Source organism: Choloepus didactylus, chromosome 7 (assembly GCF_015220235.1).
Source record: "Choloepus didactylus isolate mChoDid1 chromosome 7, mChoDid1.pri, whole genome shotgun sequence".
NCBI lineage: Eukaryota > Metazoa > Chordata > Mammalia > Pilosa > Megalonychidae > Choloepus > Choloepus didactylus.
In genome coordinates, this window is record NC_051313.1 from 136058288 (window position 1) to 136076302 (window position 18015).

The 18015-nt window shown below is 40.5% G+C and overlaps 1 protein-coding gene across 1 annotated transcript in view; it reads right to left on the reverse strand.

Moving 5' to 3' along the window:
* Positions 1–18015, reverse strand: part of CAP2 (cyclase associated actin cytoskeleton regulatory protein 2) — a 167652-nt gene that overhangs the window by 102841 nt on the left and 46796 nt on the right. The window contains exon 4 of the mRNA XM_037842921.1: positions 5783–5860. Coding sequence (XP_037698849.1) covers positions 5783–5860 — 78 coding nt within the window. The remainder of the gene's footprint in view (positions 1–5782; positions 5861–18015) is intronic.

Below are 18015 nucleotides of genomic sequence, written 5' to 3' on the forward strand. Positions count from 1 at the left end.
CTACAGGCCATGGTTGAAAAATTGGAAAGCCTCAATACTAGAGAATAGAGGCAGCTGTTTCTCAGGGCCAAAATGGGAAAGGACCTTGAAATTGGATGCCGTCACTGTCAATCAGGGCTGTGGATGAACCTCTTACCCTGTTCTTCCGAGGACAGATAAGGGTGGGGAAAAGAAGCATTGAGAGGCAGGGAGGAGAAAGCAAACAGCAGGGGGCTTCACATTTTGGTCTCTGGCCTAGGGTCTATAAAAATGCTAATTAATCATTATAGAGTCTGGCAAGGAGAGGGAACAAAGGGAATTTGTATATATTTTCTATGCCGCATTAACAAATTACCAGAAATCTAGTGGCTTAAAACACTATCCTATTTATTATCTTGCAGTTTCTATAGGTCAGAAGTCCAGGAGGGGTGTAGTGGGGTCCTCTGCTCAGGGTTTCCCAAAGCTGTAGTCAAGGTGTCAGCTAGGCTGACCCTCATCTGGAACTTGGGGTCCTCTTCCAAGTTCATGTGGTGATTTGCAGACTTCAGTTCCTTGAGACTGTGGGACTGAGAGCTCGGCTGCATTGCTGGCTGTCCACAGGGGGCAGCTCTATGATTCCAGAGACTACTTAGACGGCCCTTCACTAAATGAAAGCTTACTTCTACCAAGTCTTACCTAAAGTGACATAATCACGAGGGCGCCCATCCCATCACCTTGCTCACAGAATGTAACCTAATCAATGGACTATCTGTCCCATCAAATTCCCCATTCCCACCCACAGTCAATGGAGGGGATTATACAGGGCATGACCATCAGAGGGTGGGAATCTTGGGGGCCACCTCAGAATTCTCCCAACCACAGAATCCCTTCTCAATGTTGGAATTCACCCAAAGCAATGAATATAAAACTTAGAGCAACTTTAAATGTGTCAAGTTAGCATTTTCCAAACTGGTATACCAGGCTTTTGTAAGACATGAAAAGATGTCCCTCTACAAAAAGCCCCTATGGTCAAATGAATGTGGGAAAATGTGGGTTTAATGATGTTCAACTGTTTCTTTACCGAACACTGTGTGGAGTTGTCTCTGAACATATTTAACCCAGAAATTTTTTTCGTTTGTGCTAAATAAATCTATTATTTTATTAATATTAATAGGGCATCAAAAGAAGCTATATTATTACTCTTGGATTATTTTATTTCCTCTGTGGTGCCTTTCCTGATCACCTTCATCTGTGAAATCACTACTTCCCTGAATTTCAGTAGCTCTTAACAGTCTAACTCATTGACTGACAGTTGACCTATGCTTAATAAATATAAAATATTGTTACCTTTTCATGGTCACCCCCTACTAAATCTAATCTCTCAGACAGTTGGCATGCTGGCTTAGAGCAGAGCACTGGAGATAGCTCCAGTGGTGAAACATGCTGGCTGAAAGGTCTGGGGATCAGAGTCATCTGGAGGGCAGTTCACTAGCTATGGAACTAATAAATAAACCATTTACCCTCTCTCTGAACCTCTCTTGGCTCCTCTTTAAACTGAGAGTGCTGCAAGAGATTATTTCTAAGGTCTCTTCCACAAATGATATTCTATGGATGCCTGCCCCAGTCCCTGGCCCACCACAGGGGTTTTGTATGGTGCCTTGCCCCACAGCAAGCACTTGATAAGTGTTTGTTGACTGACTAATTGTGACTTTGGCTTTTTCTGAGTTTGAGTATTTTATCAGTGCTCTTCTTTTGACATTTTCTGACAGATGCTAGGAGGTTGCTAGCTTCCAGCCAGCCAGGGTGCTCACCCCGTCTTCATCATCTAGCTTATACAATATGCAGACCACAACTGACTGCTAACACTGGTTTAGGCTTGCTGTACGCTTCGGCTGCGTAAGGGGTCCCCTTCATTAGAGGGATCAAAGGCACCCTTCTAGAAGGCCCTCCTAGCCTAATATATCTTCCCTTCCCAACGCCTGAGATTACCACTGAGGATTCATTCCCTACCCTTCCCTTTCAGAGCCCTCATCAAAACTCTAAGTGAATAATTATGTGAGTAATTAAGAACCCATCCACTAGAAAGTAAGCCATTTGTAACAGGCATGTAGGATGAATAAGCAATAAACCTTTGCTGTTATAAGCCGTCAAGATTTTTGATGTTTGTTGCTGCAGAATAACACAGCCTACTTTGACACAGAAATGATAGGAGAAAAGAATAAGAATTTGATATTGGGTGATTAAGCCTGTTGTACTTGTGGGAATTTCAGGTGGTGATGCCTAAAGCCTTGCTGCTTGAAGTGTAGACACAAAACACCACCAGCAGCGGCCCTGGGAGCTTGTTAGAAGTACAGAATCTTGTCCCCTCCCCTGCAGTTTAACAAGATCCCCAGGTGATTCAAATGCAGATTCAAGTTTGAGAAGCAGGGGTCTGGAGGCAGTTGAAAAGGACTGTCTGAGGCACCTGAAATAAATTCGAACCAGAGATGTAACTGTGGGAGCAAGCTATCAATCACAGGTTCTCAAAGCGTAGTACCTGAACCAGCAGCAGCAGCATAACCAGGGAACTTGCTAGAAATGCAAACTCTTGGGTCCCAACCAAGACCTAGAAACTCTGGAAGGGAGGCCCAGTAATCTGTGTTTTAACAAACTTCCAGGTGATTCTCATGTACACTAAAGTCTGAGACCCACTATCATGTATCAATGAGTGCTAAAGTTACAGGGGCTAAACTGAAAGAAGACATGGAAATTATAACATTGTTCCTATGAGGAAATACAATCTGCTTTATGATAGTCTTTATATCTTCTAGAATGCACATAGGGAAAATCAAGGCCTGGTCATGATCTATTTTCATCGCTGTGTTGGAGGGCTCTCAAATCTGCTTTTCTACCAAGTGGAAGCACTAGGACACTGCATTTAAGAGTATATGGCCTTCCAGGAAAAGAAAAAAGGGAAGGACCTGGAGAGAAGAGAAAAGGAATTGAGCATCAAAAAAAAACTGCTTTGCATTTTGTCTCTCTGAGCCTGACAGTGCTAAAGGGAATATCTTCAGCTTCTGCCTTTCCTCTGGGGTCCCATGTGCCCCCTGGAACAGAGCCACTTTCTCTCCCTTTCACCAGGAAAGCAGTAGTGTAAGAAGGGGAACTACATACTAATCCACACATTATCCATGACTGTGGCTCATTCTGGGATGTCATGGTCCCAATGCATTCATTCAACTGTTCACTCATCACTTCATCCAATATTTAGTGAGAACCTTTTATGTGCAAGACTTGGAAGGCAAATGCAGAGCCTCTTGTCTGTGCTTAAAGAAGAGGCTGAGTGTAGAAACAGCCAGAAAAGTCTGGATTCTTTCCTCCACCTTGGACTCAACACCCCACTGGAAAGACCTCTTCTCCCACTTCAATCACAAAAAAATGCAGGTTATGGCTGTATCTAGAGTGCATGACATTGCAGTTGCCTGGTTTCAACTTGTCTTTTTTGCAAAGGTAAAAAAGCAGTGATTGAGGAAAACATCCAGAGTGGAACACGGAACATTTCCCTCCCTACCACACGTATGGCCTAGGCTGGGAGCTAACTGCTCAGGTCACCCAGAGGGAAGTGATTACATCCATCTAGTGTGGGGGTTTACAACGCTGGCTGTAATTAGAATCACACATGAAGCCTATAAAACTATCAAAGCCCAGGCCACTCCTCAGACCAGTTAAATCAGAACCCATGGGAGTACGAATCAGGCACTGGTATTTTTTAAAAGTTCTCCAGGCAATTCCACTGTGCAGGCAAGACTAGGAATCACTGATCCAAAGAGGGACTACAGCCTTAGGTCTGGCCTCTAATGGAGCGAACCTTCAGCCCACGAGAAAGAGTTCTCATTTCCTAGGATTCTTAGCTCAACTTTTACAAGTTCAGGGGTCTGTTTGTTTGAGAACTCAAAGTGAGCTACTCTAAGCCACTCAACCCCTTCTTTAAGCACAGATATGAGGCTCTGCATTTGCCTTCCATGTCTTGCACATAAAAGGTTCTCACTAAATATTGGATGAAATGATGAGCAAACAAATGAATGAATGCACTGGGACCATGGCATCTGAAAATGAGCCATGATCATGGATAAAATGTGGATTAGTATGTAGTTCCCCTTCTTACCCTACTGCATTCCTGAAATGTAAACTACATGTGTTATACTGAATATTCAGTTTCTTTTTTGGGAATGTAATTGTTACCAAACTTCAGATATGCTATATTTCACCAAAAGAACAATTTCTTTTTTTTTTTCCTTATTTAACAAGGTATCCTAGTAGTTGATCTACAGTTTAGTGAATAATTTCATTCATTACTTAAATCAGTAAAGAACCCTTTGTAGAGGGAACAGAGTTATTTGCATGGTAGGTCAATGGTTTGGGAGGGTGCTGGTGGGGCCTGGGTTTAGAGACTGGGAAGTTTATATGTGGCCTGGAAAATAAGGATCCCTGTCAACTACCATTTTGTGCTTAACAACCATTATTTTTATTTCTTTATATATTAATATATTAAAATTTACCTGGCCTTTACAGGGTTGTTACATCAGGTTAGAAGTTGTTAAAATTACTGTATTGGTAATATTATTACATCAAGTCCTCTTAACATCTCTAAAACCAGATAAAAAGTGAATGTGTATTCATGGTAGAGAAAGGAGAGCAGGAACACACCTTAGTATATACAGATTCGTGAAGACTCTCTCCAATTCTGGTGTTTTGAGAATAACAATCAGCAGCACAAGCATCACATAGGAGCTTGTCAGAAAAGCAGACTCTCGGTACCTGCCCTGGGCCTACTGGATCAGAAAATGTCTTTAAGCTCCTTAGATGATCCATACACACATCACATTTGAGAAACACTGCTGCAGCTGATCTATGCTACTTCTGAAATAGAAGCTGTGTTGGTTTCCTAAGACTACCCTGACCAAGTACCACAAACTGGGAGCTTACACAACAGAAACTCACACTCTCCCAGTTCTGGAGGCCAGAACTCTGAAACCAAGGGGTCAGCAGGGCCCCGCTCCCTCCAAGGGCTCTGGGGAGAACCTTCCTTGCACCTTGCAGCTGCTAGTCACCCAGGAGTTCCCTGACCTGGGGCAGTATCACTCCAGTCCCCACCTGTCTTCACCTGCCCGTCCTCCCTCTGCTTCTGTCTCTGTGTCCAAACTTCCCTCCTCTTATAAAAGCACTTGCCACTGGGTTTAGGGCCCATCCTCATCCAGTGTGACCCATTTCTACTAATGACACTGGCAAAGACCCTACTTCCAAATAAGGCCAAATGCTGAGGTTCCAGGTGGAAATGGATTTGGGGGACACACTGCTCAACCCAGAACAAGAGCTCATTAAATTCAAACATGGAATTGATGGTGCAAAGTCCAGCTGATAACACCAAGGAGCAGTTCTGATAACAAAGCAACACAAAAGGTAAACTCAAAACAAATAGAAACACTTTGTTGACTATAAAAAACCATGAGACTAGTAAATGAATAGGTTACAGGTCATATAAATAAGTTGACCTTTAAACTGGCAGTATGAATTTAAACAGTATGAATTTGGCCATAATGATATATTAGTAGTAAGAAGACACATATTGCTTGCTTGTTTTTTTTCTTTCTTTCCTTTTTGGCAACTGACATACATTTTTTAAATTTATCTATTAAGATTGTGGTGACAGATGCAATGTTCCAGATCATAATGCAGCCTGGAAACGGAGCCTACAAGTGCTCTAGGTCTCTCCCAGTAAACAGTTCTGTTGCTTCTTTGTTTCTTATCTTTATGGCCCAGGCCCCTAGGCGACTTTGGCTCTTACCTCTTGAGGTTGTTGGTACCGAGAAGCCATCAGAAGGAAAGCCCGCTGGGCCTGGAAAGCGCTGTGCACCATTTCTGCCTGAGAACAAAGAGAAAGAGGGCAATTTAAATGTTTGAGCCCCAGAGTGCAATTGCTTTCAAAGGCTACCTCTCCTGTCCTCTTTCATAGTTTCCAAATATGTTCTATGCATTCTGAGAGGCAAGAGGACTGTCCCTTAAGCCATCCCGTGAAGATACGCTCACCTAGAGTTAGCAGCTTCTACTATTACTCGTGAGGACGGATCCGGAAGAGATTTCAGCGCTGTCAGGCAGGGAGTCCTCGTGGAAGGGCCCCACCTGTACTCCCCCACCCCCCACCTGTGCAGGTGAGAATGCTCTCAAACACCTGATGTGGTTCCTTATCCTCTCCTAGGACCCACTCTTGATTAACCAACCAATTCATTCTTTAATTTTAAAAAAAGTTACATAAAAGTACCAAGAAGAAAAGAATTTCAAACATTAGCATCCGGAATTAACCAATTTGATGTATTTATTTTTCTAGTTCTAAAGAAAATTCGCAGTTGCTTTTATAAAATAAAGCATACTGATTTTAAATCATTTTTTAAAGGCAGAAAGTTATAAAGATTAAGGTTTAAAAATGCCTTGTAATCTAGAAACCAATATTATTAGTGTTCGATGAACATCACTGAGGCCACCTTTACAGATATTTATGCAGAGAGAATTTTGCAAAATAGGATCATGCCCTAGCTCTATTTTTTTTTAAATAAAAAGTATAAGTTTTAAGTATGATTAGACAGTGCAGAGGAATGAGAAAGAACTGTTAAGCTTCAAATAAATTTTCTGCACTACAATAACCATGTCCTAAATGATCATTCTCAGGTTAAAAAAAAAAGATTATAAAATATTAAGAGGTTGGAATACTTATGCTTGCATTTTAAATGTCACATTATAATTCTAGACAATATTGATTGACTCCTTGCTGGGAAAGACGAGGACTCAAGAACTCTTCTACTTCCTTCCATCTCTGGGGCCCTATCTTCCAAACTTTTTAGTTATTATTTTTACTTTGCCCAATTGATAGCATTCCTATTCAAGTTGCAACATTAACCTCCATAGTTGTTTACTATTAGTTCCATACTTAAACCGTTTCAGCCATTTCAGTCTTTTTACTGTGGCTTCTCCATTTCCAAAGTATTTTGAAATTTTTTTCATTGGCTAGACTCTCATTATCAAGTACATTCTTCAAGAAGGTCTCATAGTTGCGTTAGTTCTTTCAGGTTTAAGCACGACTCCCTGTCATCTCTAAATTTTAACAACATCTTGGCTGGATTTTATAATATCCTTGTGTCACTTTCTTTCTCCATTTCAGTTAGCACAGCACTAATGTCTTCAATGAAAAAGTGTGAAGTCAGTTTGATATTTCACCCTTTGTAGGAAATGAACCTTTTTCTGGTTTGATATCTGAAGAATTATTTCTTTATCCTTTAGGTGTGATACCTTAGATACTTCTGGGTTTTGAGCATTCCATATTATACTTCCTGGAACATATTTTGATCCTGTTATAATTTCTGGGAAATTTTCTTATATCTTTCAATATGTCTTCTGTTCCATTTGTTAGAGTCTTTATTCAGGGACTCCAATGCTTATCCTCATATTGTATAATACTTGCATGTTTTCTTATCCATTAGATTCTCTGATTGTCTTTAATTGCCTTGCCTTTTGTCTGTGTTCACAGTGACTATATGGATACATTTCTCCATTGTTAGTAAATGATTTTCAACAGCATCGCTTCTACACTTTAACATTTCTAATTTATATATCATTTCATATCAAGAATGTTTTTGTTCTTGATTTGTTTTGTTAGACTCTGAATTTCCCTTTTCATCTCATTCCTATTGTTACATCACTCTGTCTTTAAACTATTTTAAAAATATGTTTTATTCTCATTAAGCCATTGTGAGGGATGTTTTTGTTCTTTAAGCTTTATTTTCTTTGGGGGTTGAGTCTGTGCAGGCCTTTTCGTGCCATGTTCCTTTCTGACACATTTTTGTAGTTGTCATGCTAATTCTTTACATCTTGCTCTGCTTGAGCAGCTCTGTCCAGATATTCTAATTGCCCTGATAATATATGGGTGATTCCGTGAATTCCTGCCTCCATAATGGAGACCAGTTTATTTTCTCTTTCAAGCACTAGTTTGAGGGCTAAATACTTTGTGCTCTATCTCCTCATCTAGGCTCTGATGGAAACGGGGACAGGGAAAGGGACAGTTCAACTGAGGTAATGAACATAAGTTCTTGAGTACTTGGGTGCTGTTCTTCTGGGAATTTGTTCAACGTCCTACAGCAGGAATCACTCCACCTCCTTGGACACACACCGTTCTGACGAGATGATGCCCCTCAGCCTTTAGATCATTTTCGCAATTCAGAACCTAGAACTGAAGACTTACCATCTACCAAGGGAGGCAGCTTCATGATTTCCTTTTCTTGTTTCATACTTTCCTTTCTTGATTTCATTTCCTCTGAGATACGTCTTCAAGGGGGCGCAGAAGGAGGGCAGAGTTAGGAAACAAAAGCTGCTCAGCCATCAGTTAAGGAAACACTGCTTTAGGTTATGGCTTTTTTTGTTTGAATACTGTTAGTGATTTTTTTTTTTTCTTTTTTTTGGGGGGGGAGAGAAAAACTCTGTGAATCTGTTTTACTTAGTGATCTTAAAAAAAAACTATATCCATTTCTACAGGATGGCTCACAAAAATTTACATTCTTGTGAGCTTACTGATTTCATCTTTAATCTCCTTGTTAGCTTCACATCTGTTTGGGGGCAGTTTCTTTCTGCCATCTTGGATGCCACTTACTTTTGATAGATAAGAACTAGCTTTAATATATTTTCAAAAAAAAAAATACCTAGAGTAGCAATGATATGAGCAGGTTAATTTCAAATCCAGTGTCAGTATCAGATAATTTTCTGGGCTGGAAAGGTAAATGTGTTAACAAATTGAGAAATGACTATTTTTTGTTGTTCTACTTCATTATCACTTTTGGATATCTGAAAATTTTTCCAAAATATTTTCTGAAATGAGCATATGAATCTTATTTCTAACTTTCCTCATAAGTTCTCTTCCAACGATTTTCTTTTTCACTGAAAAGAGAGTGCTTGAAATCAAACCAAGATTTGTAGAACATTTACAATGGAAATCACAAATTCAATCATCATAACAGATTAAGACTCATGAAAGCTTAAATGAGCATATATTTTTCTCAAAGCCATTTTGGAGTATACCATCTTCTCTTCTATTTGTCCTGGTAGCTTGATTGCTGGGACCCTATTACACAAAATCTCAAAATTTGGATATTCCTTAGGAAGGAAAAGGTTTTCCAATGTCACTGCCTTGGAGGCCACAGCGATCTCATAAGCTCTGAGCTGCATGAATGTTTATCCATGTATCAAAACATGTATTTTCAGTGGATCAGGACTTTTGTCCGTCTCTAATGACCACATTTCCAAAGAGAAGACTATGTTGTACAACTTTCCACAGCTTGTATAAAAATAAAATAACTGTACTTCTCCCAGCAACGATAATATGGAGCTATTGTCCTCATCTATTACAAACCTTGCAGAGTCGACTGAATTATAGTTGCTGTGGGAACAGTAATTTGGGAATGTCTGACTTCTGTAGTCAAAATTGCAGCTCAGAGGTGATATCAACAATATTTTTGTAGTTGTCCCAAGATTAACACTATCATTAGCCTTTTTTACTTTCCCTAGTAACAAATTTAGCCTGTTGCTGGTAGAGTGACTCTCTGATGGACCTGATAAGTGAAAATAGACATTTTCATTAATTAGCCTCTGCCCCCAATGGCCTGTCACTCAACAAACAGGGACGGCTTGGTGGTGGAGAATGACTGAAAGCCCAGAGAAATGTCTCCAGCTCTCCCTTTAACTTTGCTTGTGTGGGCAAAACCTTTCTGAGCAGTCTACCTTTCGCATTTCCTTCGAGCACCCTGGCACTCGGGGCATAATTAATTTTATGCCAATATATCAATTTTAACCTCACCAGTCCACGTTTCAAAGGACTTTCATTCCAACTTTGAGATATTCTGATCTACCTGCTTTTTACTTCTCGAAATTTCTGTGAGTCCACTCACCAGACAGCATCCTATTTACGAGCAATTTTACTAAACCTGCTGAGTCTGATAATATGAAGGGGAGAATTCGCTCACTCAGGCAGTTGAAAACATTGAAAGAAAACCCCAAACGTAGGGGTTTTTCAATAACGACAAATAATTGAGAGTTTTTGCTGATTCTGTCTATCACAAGTGTGCAGGGCTCGAAGATGGAGTGACCTTTCTGGGTGTGTAAATATATCTGCCTGGGAACATGTGTGTGCATAGAGGAAAGGGACAGTCTGGGTAAAAGACAAGGCTGTGCCATTTGTTTGAACTCTATCACTTATTGTTCCACAACTGTGGTTCTTGGACAGACAGGTTGGTGGAACGACCTGTTCTATGGTGCCATGGCAGAAAGTAGAAGTATGAATTATGGTCATCTGTTTAAAACAAGTGGGGACAAGCAGACACCAGCTAAACAGGACTTATTTCCATCTAACTCCCTCTGGAGAGACAGCAGGCTCTCTGGGGAAGTCCACTTGAACTCTGAATACTCATCAGGGCTTTGCATTGTTTTGTTTGAAAAGCTACAGGCTGTAAAGCATCATGAGGATGGCAAAATGAAGGAGGCACAACTGGGGGAAAGAGCACAACAAGACTTGGAGAAGAAGGTAAAAGCATCCAGCCCCAGTGCCTACGCTAAAGGCCTTTTCACATCCTTCTGAAACCATATCAGCCTCTTTTCGAGAACCAGACAGGAAGAGAAGGGGCTCCTTTCCCTCTGACTGAGGTGAGTCTTACAAAGGGAAGGGATGGTCCTCTGCTTACCAGGTCACAGTCAATGCCATCCCCAAATATCTCTCCAATTGGTCTGTGGACACCCAATATTTTATACATAGAGATATTGTATTTTCAGATCTTATTTTTTGAAGACCTCTACTCCATCCCAAAGAAGTCCGTCAAATTTTAGCCGGTTAAGAGGTAAGGAACAATCTGGTAGATAAAAGCAAAACAGGAAAAAGAGCCAGAAAAAAAAAAAGTTGACAGGATCCCCAAGACAAATTTCACAATTTTGCTTAAAATAAGATTGAAGATGCCGAATTTTGTAGACATGAACATAAGCTCTGACCCCATGAGGCCAGATTAGGAAAGACATCTGGGTTGACATATTAAGCAACAAGCAGAAGGCTTAAACCAGTGGTTCTCAAACTTGAACATGCATCAGGATCACATGGAGGGCTTGTGAAAATAGACTACTGAGCTTCACTCCCAGAGTTTCTAAATCAATAGGTCTGGGGAGGCCCAAGAACCCACATTTCTAAAAAGTTCTCAAGTGCCGCTGGTCTGGTCTCCAAACTTCGGAAACCACTCATCTAAGTAACATTTAATATATTTTGCCTCTCATTTCAATCTCATTTTCATTAGCAGCTGGATTAACAAAACAGCCCAAAGTGCATCCCTTATGGAACCACACACCCATACCATCAATTGGAAGTGTCTACTGCATTCAACTCCTACATTTTTCCAGGTGATGAGATAAAGGATGAGAAAAAAAATGAAGTTATCTTCCCAAGGTTCCATGGGCAGCTGCTGCCAAGCTAAAGCAAGGATTCCTGAACTCCTGATTCCTTTCCCAGTACTCTTGTATAGTTAGAGTAGAGAGAACAGAAGAGGGGACAGTTTGGAAAAGTGAGTGAGAACAATACAGATTACGAGAGCTAAATAATGGTGTTTTTTGTTTGTTTTGTTTTTTTAAGAGTCAGCAAGACTGACTTCTTAGCCAATGAATGCTTGCCTAATGGAAGAAGATGCATGGGCATGAGCTAAACCAGTCACGGGAATTATCACCCCCGCCCAGAAGTATTTATAAAGCTGCCTCATGAGCACTTTCTGGGCTGAGTACTGTGTGGCAGTGGTAATGGGAGACCACAAAAGGAGAGTGAAAGGAAAGAAAATGAGAGCCCTGTGTAAAAATGTGTTAATGGTGTTTGGGAGCAGATGTTATCGGCCAAGGAAAGAACATCTCACACACATGCGCGCACGCACACACACACACACACACACACACACATTCTCAGTGAGTGCTTGGATACTTTTTTTCTTATAATCACAAGGGTTCTCATTTATTACAGGGGGTTTGGACAAAGTCCAGAATTCTGCAATTACACCCCCATCTTCCGGTATCAGGTCCACAATCCTCTGCAGGTACCTATGCCCCAGTAGGGATTCTCCTGAGGATCCCAGGACACCACTGGAAAGAGCCCTGGGATAGGAAATGTATCTATTCACTGCCAGTTTCCCAGGGCTGCCATAATAAATACTACAAACTGGGTGGCTTGAACAACAGAATTTTATTCTCTCCAGTTCTGGAGGCCGGAGTCTGAAATCAAGGTGCCCGCAGGGCCATGATCTCCCTGAAGGATCTAGGAGAGGATTCTTCCTGGCCTTGGCTAGCTTCTGGTGGTTGCCGGCAGTCCTCGGCCTTCCTTGACATGTGGCAGATAAAACTTCAGTCTTGCCTCCTCCTTCCCATGGCCACCATCCTTTGGTGTGTCTCCTTCTCCACACGGTGCTCTACTCTCTGCTCTGTGTTTGTTCTCTTCTTGTGAGGACATCGGTCATGTTGGATTCAGGATGACCTCATCTTAACTTGATTACATCCACAAAAACTCTTATTTCCAAAGGTACTTGGGGTTCGGCCTTCAACATATCTTTCTGGGGGACAAAATTCAACCATCTTATATACCCAGAGCCTGCCTCACACAGCAATCTTGCCTCTGTGAAAAAGAATTTCCCATATATTGGTGGAGAAGTTAGAGTTAGAGCCCAGTCTATCGCCTCTCCCTAACTGTGTGTCCAGGATTTCCAGGATCTTTACTATTTCTCCCAATGAATTCTAAGTCCCTAAAGAGTATGTATGTTCTCTTCTTTTGTATCTTCACCGAGCCTAGTGTGGGCTCTGCAAAAAGAGATGACTCATAATGATTTATTGTTTGACAAGGATTCCACTCACTGTGTTCTATGCCACTGAACAGAAAATAAGGCCAGGAGCTGACCTGAATGGTGAATACCCACAGAGCAACAGATTGGGGGGACGACTATCTGCAAACAGAGAGACTAGAAATGACTTCCACAGGCACTTGTCTCTTCCCTCATGCCCAATTTCAAGCAACATCGATTATGCAATGAATCAATAACGGTAAGTAAGCAGGTAGTTCCTAGTCTACACTCTCGGCCCCTGAATTGAGAGGTTCTTCAAGTCATCATTAGTATTTCACCCTCTAAATGGTTCTTAGACTGCCATCTCGTCCATTCTCCCAAATGTCTATTACCAATGCTCACTTCACTCTTCAAAACCCACTCTACTCACTACCTGGCACTCAATAGGTGCTTAAAAGCTGCTGAGCAGACGCAGAAATGAATCAAACAGCCCAGTCAGGATTTGAACTGAGTGCAAATTATTTAATATTGAATCCAACAAATATCAGTTCTTAAATAGTAAATGGAAAAGCTATAATAACTGAATATCCTTCCAACTTCTGCTACCCACCCTCCACTATTTTTTGAAGGAGTCAAAACTGATTCACTTTCCACTTCCAACCAGCATTATGAAACTCCCACCCCACTTCATCTTCTTGGTGACAGAAGCGTGTCCCCATGACATGCTTCTTGAGATGTGTAGGGGGGATGGTGGGTGGGTGGTGACGGTGCTATGAACTCTATGCAGGACAGGCTTGGGGCAGTTATCTGGTGGAAAGGATGGTGGGACTGGGATCACAAGGGGTGGGGTGTCACTAAGAGACTATCTGGTAAACATTCTGGTTTTACTTAGATTGTTTCTATTTATTAAAAATAGCAAAGCTCTCTAAAGATATTTTTAACCTCACTACATAAGATTTTATTCTTTGTGCTTATTATTATTATCATTATTTATCTGGGGATGCTTGGAAGTGCTTATGGAGATTGGAAGGGGGCAGGGGGTAAAGCAAGTCCCCAAACTGCCCCTTTGTGCCGTCACTGCCAAGAATAAAACATCCAAGTAAGGAATGTTTCTTCGCTATGACTTCTTTAGTTCCCACGGACTTTTGCCTATTTTGCGTGATAGGTTTAGGAAACCACTCTCTCTCATCCCAATGTGCCATCAGGAAAGGCTACAAAGGAGCAAGCCAGAATTACCATACACAAAGAAACTTTTACATCTGCAGGTTTTAGGACAACTAAAACCTACTATGGGGGGCAAAATCTGTTTTGTCAGTTGCTCCGTCTAAAGCTAAAATGTAAGAAATGAGAGATCAGATTGCTATTTGTCACTGAATCTGGAGTTGCCACAGCAAGAGAGAAGGGCCACTCTTTGCCTGAACCATGACCTGCCCCCACACTTACCTCAGCTGTCTTAGTATCCCACCTGCACTGCCTATAGCCTGCCAGTGCCTGGCAGGTGACCTGCCGATGACTGGATCACTCATCCCTATACATATGACCCCACTGGGATTGAATCACATGCCCCACAAAAGGCATGTTCTATCCCAACCCCAGGTCCTGTGGGTGTGAACCCATTGGTAAACAGGATCTCTTGATGATGTCACTTCAGTTTAGCTGTGCTCTGCTGAATCAGGTTGAGCTTTAATCTGCACCACTGGAGTCCTTTATATACAATGAAATTCATTCATACAGAGAGAAAACCACGTGAAGGAGAAGCAGCTGGAAGTCAATGGAACCCAGAAGAGAAAGGAGAAGATGCCGTCATGTGCTCTGCCATGTGACGGAAAAGCCAAGGACCTACAGATCAAGAATCCCTGAAAGCCAGCCACAACCGACACCACAGTCTTCGGGGACAAAGCATTGCCTTGCTGAAACCTTGATTTTGGATTTCTAGCCTCAAAACCGTGAGCCAATAAATTCCATTGTTTGAGTCAATCCATTGTATGGTATTTGTTTTAGCAGCTGGGAAACTTTTACAGGCCCTCATGACAGTTTTGATTATACCTCACTGAGGAGAAAATAGGACTTGACAACAAATGGTTTTTTAGACTTTAAAAATGTCCTTATAAAATAAACATGCCATATCAGTGGTAGTTATCTCTGAATAGTGGGATGATAAGTGGCTTTTGTTCTCTTTTTCATGCACTTATTGCCAAACTTTCCTACATCAAACATTTTTATTTTATTATCAGAAAAAACTTTTACTAAAAAGACACAATTGGGTAAAATGGAAGCTTATTTTTTAATTTCACAATCAAAAAGTATTTTCTGACATTATGCTAAATGCAATAAGTCAGACACAAAAAAGACAAATACTGTATGATTTCGCTTATATAAAATATCAAGAATAAGCAAATTCATAGAGTCAGAAAATAGATTAGAGTTTACCAGGGGCTGTGGGAAGTGGGAAATGGGGAGTTGTTGCTCAATGGGTGCAGAGTTGGGACTGATGAGAAAGTTCTGGTAATGGATGGTGGTGATGGCAGCACAACATTATAAATGTAATTAAAGCCACTGAATTGTATTCTTAAAAGAGGTTAAAATGGCAAAATTTTTAAAAAAGTATTTTCTGAGTACCTACTCTGTGCCTAGGTGCTACCAGCTATAAATCAGGGGGAACCAGATGTAAAACACATAGAGTAATTAGTGAACGTGAGTAATAAATGATAAGGTGCTAACTGTGTGGAACAGACAACAAACATCTGATCGTAAAAGGAACGGACTGTAGATATCATCAGACCACAGATGAGAAGGTAAGTTTTCCCATTTGGTGAGCTTCACAAAAGACAAGAAACAGTCTCAAAAAGAAAAAAAAAAGTAATTATTCTGAGTACAAGTTTTTCTTCACTCTAGGATCCAGGAAGCACACTGCCCGGTACCCAGTCATTTCTGACCACTGTATCCTGTAACATGGCTCTCTGGTTCTTCACGACAACGGTTTTCATAAAGACGACAACTCAGGCATGGCTGCCTTTTTCATGTCTACAGTGAGCACAATAAAATGGAGCCTAAATTTACAGTCTGACTAGAGGAAGGAAGCAGTAATGTCACACTCCACTTACTTTAAAAATATGTTGGCAATACTCCATTAAATCATAAAGACAAGTGAATTTGAAGACTTTGGACTGCTCAAGTATGAACCAAATCACAGTTAATTTCAGGCTGTGCCTTAGCCAAAGTATGTATTCAGGGCAATAATTTTATATTAGGTAATTGTTATAAATTAATATTTTTACTGCTCTTACAGTTTACTGATATTTTTTTTCAATGATTCCATTTTCATTGGAAGAGACAGGAGGTATGCTTAATGAATAGGGCTAAATTGCTTTGCAAACTGGAAAGGAAAGATGAGTAGGTAGATCGAGAATCTCAACGTTGGACTGCTAGGCACATTTTATAAAAAAAAAATAATCCTTCAGGCACTGATAATAAATGACGTTTATTCTTCATTAATAGGACTGTTGTCTTGGCAACTCCTGGCTCACAGAAGTATTTACACAGTCACAGTGCACAGTTCTGACACGAAGAAACAGCTCCATCGTGTCCTTTCTACATCCATGCCTGAAATCTATTATATATCTCTTGGCATTATTTGTCTTAGTTAAGGTGACCTCAACACCCCACCAACCCCATCCAAAACATTTCATTTCCAAGCCCAAAGAGACAATTTAAACAAATTTCTTGGTATGTCAAATAAATAAAAGATAGAACTGATAAATGGTTGTCTTTTGCAAAAAGCATGACTTATATGGGAAAGCATAGCTTTGTTTTTATTTTCCTGCTCCTCCAGCAGAGGGCAAGGTATTTTTAAACAATGTTGTGAATATTAATGTGCATCCAAATCATACATCATTTTCCTAAAACACTTACTTTCCTCATTTTTAATTATTATCAAACAGCCTAAAGTGCTTTTAGACACTGTGAGAGAGTGGTGGTTTGGCAACAGAAATACTAGAGAATGCTTGCCACTGACTAGCACTTCCAATTCTAGCAGTTTTCCTTGAGAAAAGAAGTGTGCAATCATAAAATAATGTTTGTACAAGGATATCCATCACAATTTCATTTCTAATAGGGAAAAACTGAAAATAAGCCAAATGTCACCAATTTCTTTAGTGATTATAAATATCCTTGCAGGGAAAGGACTGAGATGAGGCAGCAAGGAGCCTAAATTTAAGGTGGGACCCAGTATTCTTGTACATAAATTATTTCACATATATACAGTTATGACTGCTAAAATCAATTATGGTATAAGCATACAATGAAATACTGTGCAGCTATGAAAAATGAGAATGTCGATCTCAATTCCCTGACACGGAAAGAGGCCCTGAATATATCGTTTAATTTAAATAAGCAGGGTGCAAATCAGTAAGTTGAAAACTGTTTGCAAAATCTATAATATAAAACCAATCACTTATTTTATTTTATTTTATTTTTTTTAATCATCATTTTATTGAGATATATTCACATACCACGCAGTCATACAAAACAAATTGTACTTTCGATTGTTTACAGTACCATTACATAGTTGTACATTCATCACCTAAATCAATCCCTGACACCTTCATTAGCACACACACAAAAATAACAAGAATAATAATTAGAGTGAAAAAGAGCAATTGAAGTAAAAAAGAACACTATGTACCTTTGTCTGTTTGTTTGCTTCCCCTACTTTTCTACACATCCATCCATAAACTAGACAAAGTGGAGTTTGGTCCTTATGGCATTCCCAATCCCACTGTCACCCCTCATAAGCTACATTTTTATACAACTGTCTTCGAGATTCATGGGTTCTGGGTTGTAGTTTAATAGTTTCAGGTATCCACCACCAGCTACCCCAATTCTTTAGAACCTAAAAAAGGTTGTCTAAAGTGTGCGTAAGAGTGCCCACCAGAGTGATCTCTCGGCTCGTTTTGGAATCTCTCTGCCACTGAAGCTTATTTCATTTCCTTTCACATCCCCCTTTTGGTCAAGAAGATGTTCTCCATCCCACGATGCCGGGTCTACATTCCTCCCCGGGAGTCATATTCCACGTTGCCAGGGAGATTCACTTCCCTGGGTGTCTGATCCCACGTAGGGGGGAGGGCAGTGATTTCACCTTTCAAGTTGGCTTAGCCAGAGAGAGAGGGCCACTTCTGAGCAACAAAGAGGC